Source organism: Charadrius vociferus, unplaced genomic scaffold, assembly GCF_000708025.1.
Source record: "Charadrius vociferus isolate BGI_N301 unplaced genomic scaffold, ASM70802v2 scaffold260, whole genome shotgun sequence".
NCBI classification, from domain to species: domain Eukaryota; kingdom Metazoa; phylum Chordata; class Aves; order Charadriiformes; family Charadriidae; genus Charadrius; species Charadrius vociferus.
In genome coordinates, this window is record NW_009646410.1 from 1,073,323 (window position 1) to 1,086,108 (window position 12,786).

The following is a 12,786-nucleotide window of genomic DNA, read 5'->3' on the forward strand; positions in this document are numbered from 1 at the left end:
GCCAAAAACCCCCCCCCCCCCCCTCCCCGCCAGGTTCCTGGAAGAAAAACTCATACAGAGTGAGTTTCTGGCTTAACTCTCCCTTGCATCCCTGGCAAGACACTATGCTTTTGAGATGTTTCACCTGGTGCCCCACATGTGTCTCTCTTGGCATGTAGAAAATAATGGAGAAGACCCTGAATTGAGCCACACTGGCAAACAGGGAGGAGAGAGATGTGCTGTCATGTACTTCAGAAAGAGTTCCCCCTTGGCAAGGGGTGAGCAAGCTCAGAAGTGAAGTTCTGCAGAACAATGACATTGAATCTCTGTGATCCCAGGAAGGAGGGCCCAAGACAGATGTTGCCTCCCAGATTCAACAGTGAACTTCAACCTTCAAAGCATCGGTCCCCAGTTTAAAGAAGGATGGTTTTACTGGCTTTAGAAAGCATGGGGGCAGACAGCCACAAACCAGGGATGAGTAAAAGAGTTGCTGGGGAGAGAAAAAATAAAACAGAACAGTTTACATGACAACCACCTGTACGTCAAGAGTCAAAAAGACAGAGGAAGAAGGGTCTTGCACACCCATTCACCACAGCTTGAGCCACATCTTCTCCAACTCTGTCCCTACTCTCATTCCTCTTTCCATGAGGAAAGCCATGAGGATCCCTTCCAGGGATCCAGAGCGGCAGTGTTGTACAGCCACACCACCCTGCTATCAGCAGAGCAGCCCACGCCTGGCTGCTCCCCTACCCCCACTCACAGCCATTTGTTTAAGCGGGCGCTGCGTTGCGCTGCTGACACGTTTGCGGCAGGACCATCCGTCACTGCCGGCTGATGGTGTGACAGAGCTTTCTTGTCGAAGCGGAGAATCAATATGCCAGGAAATAATGATAATGAATCACCCTTTCACAACGCATGCCACTTGCTTCCCTTTTCATACATTAGATGGCATGATAGATTCCAAGAGGAGGACATTTTCATGAGCTTCCTCAGCCTATTCTCTTGGAAGGAGCAAAATCTCTCTCCACCTTAACCTTGATCCTCGTAGTCCCATCAAGCCAAAACACAGCAGACCCCTCCTAAACAGAGGAACAGATCTCATTTAGTTTAGCGTTAGGCAGCTCTTTCAGGAGAGAGGGCATAAAAGCAAGAGCATCTGCTCTGTACATACTGAACAGCACAGCATCATGTCGAGACAGTCTTACCTTCTGCAAATCTACCCAACACTTGTGTTGTCTACTTCACTACTATGTCTTTGCAGGATGCTGGTCGTCTGTCCATCCATCTGCATCACACCCCCCCCCCCCCCCCAAGAAAAACCCCCCACCTCAGAGCCAGCTGCCTTCTATCAGTGTTTTAGGCAAGTTTAAGAGCCCACTGCAACTCTGGAACTGCCAGACATTATGGATGTTGTGGCATTTGAAGTATTAAAGCACGGCTGGAGTTCACCATGCTGGCAGAACAAACTATCTGAAATTAAGACATTGATTCTCAAATTTATTACTCAGTCACCCAGTTTTTCCTGCAAAAGCTATATCCTCTCACTTGTTCATGACCTCCAGCTCTCTGTAAACTCCAGAGCAGCAACCGATAAATTCCTCCAATGTTCACAGGAGGTTTCTGTATGAAATGTCGGTAAAGAGGGAACATGAAAACCAGGTTTGCTCCATCAGATGTGGGAGCTGGAGTAGTTAAGGATCAGACTTCGCAATGACAGAGCCTAAAACGCCATCTCTAGGAAGATGAAGGATTTATGACTGAAGAGACTGTGGGGAAGCAAGATGGATATGTTCGCAGAAGACAGCAATTCTCTGGAGAGAGACATCAGAAGAAGAGGAGGGAAATTACTTCCCAGAAGAAAAGTATGAGCAAGAGTTGTGGGACATCAGTGTGGCTCCTTCCTCTAAAAGGGATCAGGGACTTGCAGGGACAGCGTTATCCTCCCTGCCCCAAAGCCTAAGGCAGGGTCTACACGGCAGGAGACTTGCTCATAGAGCAGGGGAAGCACAGCCACATGTTGGGCACATTAAGATCACAGAAGTGTGATGCAGCTTAGCAGGCAGGCAAGAAAAAGCCTCTCGGGCACCTCCACTCGCCCTGCCATCTCGCCCACTCCGCCAGATTTGGCTAGCTCCTGCTGCAACCATCTCAGACAGTACTGCTGCCCTGGTCTTGGGCAGGGCAGAACCCATTTTGTTCACAAAGGGAAACTTTATTTAAAGGCATCACCCAGGTTTTTTTTGGCTGTCAAAAGCGGTTTAGCAGGGCTTCTCTGCTGTAAAGACGTAATTTCCCTGCTTTTCTTCATCATCTAGGGCAGGGTTTGCTACTCGATAACCAAGATGTACAAGTAGCCTCCCGACCATATAACAACTCCTGCCAGGAGCTGCCCCTTCTCAGCCCACATCAGCTGATCTCCACAGACATCTGCACACCAGTAACAGTTCACTGGGAGCAAAACAGCTCTGCGCTCTGGCGTTTATCATGGATGTTTTATCTCAACATATGGGAAGGAAAAAGAGCAGCCAGCGAGGCTTGTTTGCTTCTGGTGGAAAATTACCCACGTAGTTTATTGTCCTCTCTCCTCCGGTCACCTTTGGCAGAAGCACCATAAAGCCTCTGCAACCGGGACTCAGCTCTGAGCTCTGCTGTTGACTTGGTCAATTAGCTTTGACAGTCGCTTCTCTCTCCATGTGAGAATTTACTCTTCTGTGAGAAGGGAATAACACACACTTTGGAGTCACCACAAGCCTGTGCTAGGGTTGTGCATGGTTTGGAAGCCACTGAGTGCAGAGCACCTGTGTCCCATGAAATCCAGGTGCTCTGCAGCCTTAGACACACCTTCCCCATCCTGCCTTGGGCCCTACCCAGCAAAGTTTTTATCACCGTATCCAAACAACACATCCTTTTACACTCTGAAAGGAGAGCAGTTGCATTTCATGCACCCACTCTGAAAACCTTTGTGGGCACCACCATTCAGACCCTTTTGCAGGGCTGAATGTGTCCTTACATTTTCAGCTCCCTTTCTCCAGCTTTCAGACCCATCAGTTTGTCTCCTGCTGCCTGGATAAAGCGCTCTTTTCAGGAACGTCAGCTCCTCAGGCAGGATCTCGGTGGTCCACGTCACTCTCCATCTGCATCTGAAGCTAACAAGGCGCTCTCACTCACACTGACACTGCTTCACCCCACTGCCCCCCACAAACAGCACCGAAATGAGCTCCTCAGCCGACAACTCTGAAAGTAGGTATGACAGAAGCACAGCCTTTTAACTAACTCTTCATAAATATATTCACTTCTCTTAGTGAATTATTTACCCTGGGCTCTGGCAGCAGCTTTCTCTGCTCCAAAAGGAATGCAAGAACATGAAGTAACTTTGTTGAAGAAGCTTGTCGAAATGAACATGCAACAGTGTCCTGATTTACAGCCCAATTCCCTCTTCCTTGCCACTCCCATAGCCTTACAAAAGGAGAGGGACAGAGATCAAACCAGTCCCTCCTTAAGCTGTTTGCTGAAAGCTCCGTTTTTGATGCAGAAAAGAGGCCACCTTGAAGACTGTGGACACTGGCAGACTAATCTCTCTGCAGGAGACGGGAAATGCAGGACTTCTGATAATTGTCACCCCTTCCTGTATCAGCCTCTGCTATAATTCTCTGTCTCTGCAGCTGAAAGAACGTAGCAGAGTGGCTCCATGTTTCTGCTCTGAATCAACTCCAGCACGGCTGGATAAGCCTGCTAAGGATTGCAGTGATGGTTACTACAGCAGCTGAAACCTGCTCACCAAGTGAGATGTCCGAGACCAGTTCTCTGCAGAAAAGGGCTGGGGAGTTCAGTAAAGAGCAGGATTCCAGTGGAGAGAGCAGAACTATCAGAGAAATTAGTAGATACAGAAAGTCAGCCTCACCAGCATGCTGTGGAGAGCCCTTTCCTAGTTTCTTCCCTGGAAGCCTTCTACCAAGTATCCTGGAAGGGGACAGGACAGAAATAGGAAGTTAACGCAGACTTCCTGGCTATTCTCGTCCTTTTTCCCCTCCATCTTACCGTCCAGGGGAAAGAGCTAGGGGAGAGATTTTATTATTGCACATGTAATTGTGAGATCATAGCTCGGGCAGGGTTGGGAATGCTCTGTCTCGAGGGCTGCAGTTACTTGAATAGATGTGGTATGATCTGACTGTGCTACAGGGAGAGAGAACTGAGCCTGCAGCAACCAAACCCAGAAGTTTATTCCTCTATAAAATGTCTCTTTATTAAAATACAATACTTTCTAATAACTACAATATAGCATCAAGAGCAGCACATAGGGCAAACGTCCCACGTGGGAACTATCTGGGAACATTTGTCAGAGACTATTCAATAATAGCAGCGATAATCATGCTACCAACATCTTTAAAGCCAGCAGTCCTCACCTATAGAGCTGGGCATCTCAGGCTGTAACAGGCTGCAATTAATCGGGTTAGCTGCTTAATACACAATAGCCCAATGTTTGCTGCTGAGCTCCACCAAGCCCTGTCCTTTTGTTATCTTTCCTAATCCATATCCTTTCCCATGACGCTGCTAGATAGTTATTATCCATTATTATCCAATAATAAAGAGGTAGGGCTGTGCCCCAGAGACCTGTGTCCCCTCTGCTTTGAGAAGTGCATCACACTTGCCTGGCTCAGTCCCTTTTGCTGTGCCATGCCCTCCAGCAGCTCACCCCTAACACCATCCACTCGATCAGGATTGGAGAAAGTAGGGGAAAAAAAAACCAGCTAGATATTCAAGTCTCTTTAGGGAGCAATCCATCGCCACCACAGATTTAAACCCTCCAGGAAAAAAAAAGCCTGAAGTCTAAACAGCAGAATTGAAAATACCAACAGCTGTAATTTATTGATGGCTTAGTTGGTTTAGTCTTCTGCAGGAGACGCAATGTTCCACGAACCTTGCAAAAGACCTGGAAACAGGCTCCAAAACTGGTACAGGACTTGGGCCAATAACAGCTCCACACTTCCAAGGCTGAGGTGGAAGGGAGCTGAAAGGAAGGCAGGAGTTACAGTTTGGGGAAGGAACCATCCCCATCCCAAGGGCTCAATTCTCCTTGCTGATGTATTTACCTGGTCACCCGGTCTGGGCCCTGCCTCTGCTCTTAGCGGCATTGCTCAAGAGTTGGGTGAGCCAACAAGGTTTTAGCCCTAACTCAAATCAATCCTTCACCTTGAGCACCATTACCAGGATTTAAAAGAAGCCATTTTTCCCAACTAGCCCTTTCTCCAAGGACATACAGACGATGGGCTCCCTGTAGCACCCATTAGGGTGCCTGTGCTCACTCTCCCAAGGCAGTTTGGGCAGGTGTGGGAGAGGGCTGACAAAGGAGGGTGAGAGCTCTTACAGTTGGGAAAGGGATGAGAGCTTGTGTAGGCAAACGCTAACACACCCATGGCTCCAAGAGAACAGAGATCTCTAAGCACAGATAAGGCCAGCAGTTCAAGCTCAGACTGCTGCACTGAATTTAACCACTGGCACTCACCCACGCAAGGTGGCAATCAGTTTTGCAGCCAAATATGTAAGCTGTTACTCTTCAGAAGACTGCCAACAGCTCGATGGCTCTGGAAGCCCTCTCTGCCATCAGCCTCACTCCACCTGGAGACGCAGATCCACCCTCTGTGCTCCTATCAGTCCTGACAGGGAAACGCCTCGCCATGCCAGCCTTGTTTCCAGATGAGCTCCAGGCCCAGACAACAAGAGCCCATCTGTCTGGGTTCTATAGCAGTACGGTACTCGGGCTTGCAGGCTCCTCCTTCAACTTTCTCCTTTTAGAGACTTCAGAGGTGCCTGTCCTGGCTAGTCCCTTACCCCGGGAGGAAAACCACAGCCAGATGAAGGGCAATCCCTGCTGCACCTCCACGTTTCTTTACCTATCCCATTTTTAATTTCCAGTTTGGATCCCAGTGTTTAAGACTGTATTTCGGAGTGACAGATTGAAATTTTTCTTGTCCGTGAGGTGTGGAAAGAGATTGCTGTAGGCTTTGTTAGCTGATGTGCTGCTTGCGATGAGCACCAGGCTCTGGAAAGAGGCTAGTGACATTTGATTATCACTTAGATCAGAAGAAAGAGGGAAAGCAACTTTCAAAGGCAAGGCTGACACTGCTCCAAACACCAGCAGAAATGACCTTCACACACAGCTAGCTCTCCCTGCTGCCAAGAACCATCCTCTCAGCCACTGTCATCTGAATCGCCAGTACACCTGGGGCAGCACAGCTTTACATCAGCCACTGCTGCTCCGACATCCAGGGACTTTTCATCGAGCTGGGGAAAAGGGCGTATGGTGGGTCCTGCAGTAGGCAAGGCTGCAAAGCCTGTACTGGCCTCCCAGCTAAAACAGGACCGATTCTTTCAAATCATGATGCAAAGCATAGATCAGCTTCCCATCCACACCGGGCCAGCAGACGCAGGTAAGCAGAATAAGCCACTGTCCACGTGGGAATTTTTTACCCAGCACAACAAACAGTAGGCTGGTTGCTCCAGCATTCAGCTCTGCCACTCAGAGTGCTTTGCAGAAGGGGAACAACCTTCACCACCACGTAGCTAAAACCAACTAAAGGAAGATGAAGAAAAGGCACAGGTTATAGCAGGACAGAGTCCACATCTGGCCACTGGCATTCAGGCAAGAGAAGTTTAGGAGACCACAAAACACCAGCCAAGACCATTCTTTAGGATCTCTAAGAACCAACAAAAGACCAAACCACGCTTAAGTCAGCCTTGCTTTTGGAAGAGGGGACAGCAGTGATGTGAGGACATGGAAGAAGCCAGCTTGATAAATCTCAGCAGTACAGGATCCATCCTTATCCTGGAATCTGCAGCAAGAGCTTTTCTCTGTTCCCCTGAATCACATGGCTGTTTGATAAATCATGTTTCCTAATAAATCTATCCCTCATTGTACACATACGGAATATGTTGCTCTAAGTAGCCACTGAGGTGCTGTCAGGGTCATTAAATATCATTATCTGGGGCAGCTGTTCCCCAGCGTGCTGACGCAGGAATCAATCAGGCTAAAGCATGAAATTCCCCTACACTTCTCCAAACACTGCCTTTGTCCCTCTCCATCAAGCGATGAAAAAGTGAAGCAGTTCTGCCTTTTACGCCAAGGTTTAGCAATCCTCATACTGGAAAGAGCCGGCTAAAAGGAAACCAGTGGCAGATCAGGCAGGTGTCAGGTTGTCACAGAGACAGGATGAGGTTTGACTGATGTCTTTACCAGAAAAGAGGAGGCAGGGTGATTGGAAACAGGCCAGTGGGCTGAGCAAGGATTACTTTAAAAAAAAAACAACAAACCAAAAACACACAAACAAAAACACACAATAAAAACCAAAACCACCCCAAAACAACTTCCTTTAATACCCCTTAATGAGATAACCTCTTTCTCTGAAGAACATGGGTGCTTTCAAACCTTTAATGTGCTCAGACAACAAAAGGGAAAAACAGACATTCAGGATTTCCACACCATCTGAGGTTCGGATTTGTTAACTCAAGCTGTTCAGCATCTAAGACTTGAGGGCTTAAAATCCAACCTCATTTTCCTGGGTGACGACTGCTTAACCCCATCTCAGATGTACTCTAGAACAGAGGATCTCTATTCCTCTGCAGTGCCTGCCAGCCACTTCCAAATAAGCTTTTCTTCCTACTCTAGGTCAGTGATGGGTATAAACAGAGCTAATTCTGTGCTTGAATGGTCTGGACCCATGAACCAGGAGACTGTTGGCCTGCAGAAATGCTGCTGGCACTCTAACACCCTCTCTGTTAACCCTGAATGTCAGTTACTCCGTCCAGGTTACAGAAAACAAGACAAACCTCAATATAAGCCTCCATAACACACACCCCTCTCTCAGCCTTTAAGGGCATGTACACATACAAGCCAGAAGCAAGCCAGCTGCATCTTTGGATGACAAAGGCATTGCAAAAAAAAAAAACCAAAAAACAAAAAAACAAAAACGTAGCAATGTTTTATTTCCCTTAAAGGAATTATCTGTCTTTCCAGAAGTTCTTGGCAGTAAGATTTTGGAGAGAACTCACGAGAGCAGAGACAACACACGTTAGTTTAGGGGTTTCCAATGCAGCACATCCTACGCTACAGCTATGCCCAGGAAAAAAAAAAAAAAAAAGGCAAAAAGATGATAAAACTAAGGATGGAAAGTCTGACAGAAGTGCCTTTTGTTCTCAAATCAAAACAAAGATTGTTCAAAATCTGTTGTACACATGCTGAGAGAATGAGAAACTTACTGCTGAACGCCAACTGGTGGATATCATGGTTAGCCCCCACACAAGAGACTCTTCCAAATCTCTTCTGCCTCTCACGCAAACCAGATTAAAACTTCATCTACCAGCTCATGTCTGATTGAAAACAATTTGTTTTGTTTTAATCAGAAATTTCATCCTAGAACAAAAATCCTTTACCTCAAAGATTTATCAGGCCTGGACAATACACTTCAAAGAGGTTGCTTTGACAAGCACTTGCTTCCAAACATGAATATATTGGGGGAAAAAAAAAACAAAACAAAAAACCATCGGTAGCGTGACTCGGATTCCATCTAGGGTAAAGAGGTGGCTGAGACTCTGACAAGACTCACCTATCCATCTCATGAGGGACGTCATGATTTGAAGATACTTGGTCTTCTGCACGTTGAAGAAGGTGAAAGGACCCAAGAGGAGAGTGAATGCTGCCTGGAAGGACAATAAAAACACACATTAGGTTAAAACCCAGAAATTCTGCTAGGAAGACAAATTTATCAGCAAAGCAAAGCTCGCCTTGAAAGTTCACCTCCAGATACGACTGCCTGTCACGGAGCTTTCTTTGTTGCTTAATTTTACAGCTAAGTTGGCTGAGACACAGGGGGTCAAGCAAGCTGCCTGGTATCAGAGAACATGCCTCGGGCAGCAGTACAGCACAGGATCCTCTTGGCTCTCAGACGCTTGCTATCACTGCTACAGCATGCCTTTACTGACACATTTCAGTAAAAGCTCTCAGTGCAGCCTTATGGAACATTAAATATTAAACTGTGGCCTCTTTGTCCGGGTACATGCTCAGTTTAGGTTTGGATAGCAATAGCTGTGACCAGTCTGCTCACATTAACATTGATGGAGTAGCTTCAGGGTGTCCCAAGCTGAACAGCAATGGAGCCGGCTCTACCTGGAACATTTTTTTCCCCCCCACGCTTTAAGTTGCTTGTTTTACAGCAGGAAGCTTATAGCCTAACAGTTAAGCTGTTGACTTAGAAGCTGAAAACCTGTACGTGGTGGAGGGGGGGGAAAAAAAAAAAAACCAAAAACAAACCCCAAACAGATACTCGTATGGCAGAACTTCACTCAGTGTGTAAATTAAAGACAGTGTCAATGGGGAGAGATCTGTCTTCACTGCCCTCTTAGTTGTACATTGAGAGACACAGCGTGGCACTCAAAGCCCTACATAGACCAGACAGAAAAAAGGAAAGGCTTTACTGCAGGAAGACAACAGACCTTGACTGAGGTCTGAATGTGAACTGAGAGAAGCTACTTGTCACAGGGAGACAAAATGGGTGTTACAGAAGAGAGCCCTGCCTGTGATCCATGGGATCGCACAGGCTAGCAATATACTAACAGGTCCAAAAGCTGTAAGCAAACAGTATCTAGAAAGCCACAGCACACACAGTATAGATTTGCTGAGCATCCCAAAGGGATTTTTAAAGACAAATACTCAACATTAATATTTACACATTGCTCTTTTCCATGACTTCTTAAAGCAGTTCTGAAAAAAGGTGTCACCAGAAGGGAAGAACTGGGACTCGAAAGGGCAGACTGCAGAGCCTCAAGGTCTCTGTCGACCCCAACAGAGTCAGTGGCAGAACAGAATCCAAGCTATTTTAAGACCAGTACAACCCCAAGAAACCTTTTTTGAGACAGTTTCAGAATATCTGCAAGGCAAATTGGAAACGCCTCGCATCACAAGTATTCTCAGACGACTAAAGTAAACCCAGAAGGGGACCAGAGGAGAGAACCCTTGATTTCACACGTCGCTCCGTCAAGACGTATTCTGACCTGAGGCCATCATTTACACCAAGTCTTTTTTTTTTTTTTTTTGGCAAGCAGAAAAAACAAGACAGAAAGCATGCACAGAATTCAGATTTGTGAAGCAATTGAAGGATCCTTGGAGGAAACACTGAAATCACACAGAATACAACAACACAGGCATAACTGGCAAGACTAAGAGCTAAAACAGCCTTAACAGTTAAGACACTTTCAGTTTTAACACAGACACAAACCAGCAGGTTATAAGTCTTTTTTTTACTCTTCTCCCTCTTACTGCTTTCTTCTAATCAGGAGCTTAACTCCATTCTCCTGCCACCCTCTCCTGCCCTCTACAGACCACCACTCCATCCAAGGATAGTGCACAAACCCCAAAGGACCAAAAACTTTAGCCTAAAAAGATATGTAGGTCAAGGACCCAGAGCAAACCAAGTAGACACCAACTCTCTCGCTGGAAATTATTCTCAAGTTTGTGACTAATCTCTTTCAACCTCCCCTCCCAACACACACGCCGCTCAACACAGCCTTCCTTCACATCATGTTAATAGCTTATGCGTCAGAAAGAGCTGAAACAAAAAGAGACGGGCGAAGCACGGTGATAATTAAGGAACAGGTGTCTTCTGCAAATTAGAACACACCAGAACCAATTGGCAAAACAGCACCTCAAACCATGGCAAGGATTGACACAAGATTTCTGAGCATCGAAGCAGCTGAGTCTGAAACCTGGATTTGTCTTAAGCACTGAGGAAAGAGCTGCGTTAAAGTGGATTTGAGGCTCAGTTGCTGAAAAGCACTAAAAGCATCATTAGGTGCTAGAAGCACTTGGGTCTCCTATGTGCTCCCCAACAACTGCTAATGAAGCAGAAGGAATTCTTCTGGATATTACACTCCACTTTCTCCAGTTGTTCTCCAGTGCTCAAGGCATCTTAAACAACTAAATCCGTTGAGCAACTCTTTCCACCCTTCCCCTCCTCTGTGGGCTTTACCTCTCAACTCACAGGGAAGAGATACAAGTCATTGTGCCTGAATGGTGAGAACCCTCTCCCATCCTTTAAGATGATCAGTTTCTTCTGTTAACAAGACCCTGGAGCTGGTCCAAAGGAACCAAGCGAGAGATGAATTCAAGTGCAATAGAAATGTATTACCTTTTCCACTTGACGCCCATTAGCGAACCAAGATTGATATCCACAGATCAATACAAACGATGCTAAAGCCTGGAATGAGATGAGATTGCCCTGCTTTGCAGGGACTTGTGCCAATCACTTTTAGGAAGGGAAGCCACAGCACACACTGGACTGCTTGGGAGGAGGAAAGCAGGGCAGAAGAGGACAACAAACAGCCAGATTAACACCACTTCACAGTGAAATTGTGTACAGCTCCACAAGATTCAGCACAGGTCAGGAAAGAGGGGCCCATTCCTCACCAATAACCAGGACACAACGGGCAAGGATTCAGTCCCTGGATTAGAAATAATCTCATCATCAACCCTCGGAACAGCCCTAGGGCCAGGAGGCCTATTTAAAAACATTTCCCCAAAAGGATGAGAAGAGACCATGATGCTTAGAAGGAGGATGTCTACTTTCTCTGCCTCACTGTGCCAGACACCTAAATGCTCTTCCTACCCATTAAGTTAATTAGTTTCATAACTTCTCCCTAAGGAAAAAAGTAAGCCCAAATAAGCACCTCAGACATATACCCAAAATTTCCACCTGATGTTCTCCAAGCTCAAGTCTCCCCTAGAGGAATATAGTTTACAAAGTGCTTCATTACACACACTATTCAAACAATCCAAAACCTACATGGAAAACTGCACCAGTCAGCTCCGCCGGATATCAAATATGCAGAGCTCCAGCACATCAAAAAGCTCTCCCAAGTTTTCCGGTTCACCTCTTGAGCTAGCTGAGATGATTTCTAGGAGTTTATCATTCTCTTCCTAAGCTTCAGCAAATTAATCCGAGGCAGAATGAGCATAGTCTACTTTGATTAAAGATTCTTCTACTAGTGAAGTGGTTTTCTATTAGAAACAAGCAGGCGTACACGGCTGATTTGTTGTTAAGCAAAGTAAGGGAATCCTCCCTTTGGCTAAGAAGGAGCACCAAATCTATCAAATGCTGTTTATATTCACAGGATGGCAGAGAGAAACATTTTCTGTGTTTTTGCACAGACTGGCTGTTAAGAATTGTTCCCTAATTTCTCTCCGAGCTCCTCCATTAAACAGGAAAGGCCAGACAAGCGGCCAGGCTTGCTGCAGAGCAACACACACAACAAATAAATGCTACAGACAAAATTCTTTACTTTTCTTTCCTTTCTCACACTGAAAAATAGCATGAAGATCCATCACATTGATGACCCCCCAAAAAACAGCATTTTTTTTTTTTGCTTTTACTGACATTTCCAGTCAGAAAATTAGAAGTGAGCGAGTGTAGAGGAAAGAACAGCAGCTTGTCACCCTGAATTACACTCTGCCCTAAAGGCTAGTAGGAGCCACGAGCAGCACACCGGCTTGCTCAATCCCTGGGACAGTCTTCAAATCCATTCCTCCCACCAAGCCAAGCCACAACAGTACAGGCACCAAGGTTTGGGAGCATCTCTGAGCCGGCAACTCAGCTGACACCACTTTCCCAGTCTCTGCACCTGTCAGCTCGTAGTATTTCAAAGGGAAAAGTAGGCTGGTCAACTCAAGTCTTCTTGCCACAGGGGAAACGAGCTGGGGCTTACCGTTGCCTGGAATGTATTTTCATATATATTTAGATATTTCCAAAAGTATATTTTATT

General features: G+C 46.2%; 1 protein-coding gene across 1 annotated transcript in view; it reads right to left on the reverse strand.

The window, feature by feature from the left end:
- TMEM104 (transmembrane protein 104) overlaps nucleotides 1–12,786 on the reverse strand; it is a 41,406-nt gene that overhangs the window by 4,877 nt on the left and 23,743 nt on the right. The window contains exon 8 of the mRNA XM_009879602.1: nucleotides 8,580–8,673. Within this exon, the coding sequence (XP_009877904.1) occupies nucleotides 8,580–8,673 (94 nt within the window). The remainder of the gene's footprint in view (nucleotides 1–8,579; nucleotides 8,674–12,786) is intronic.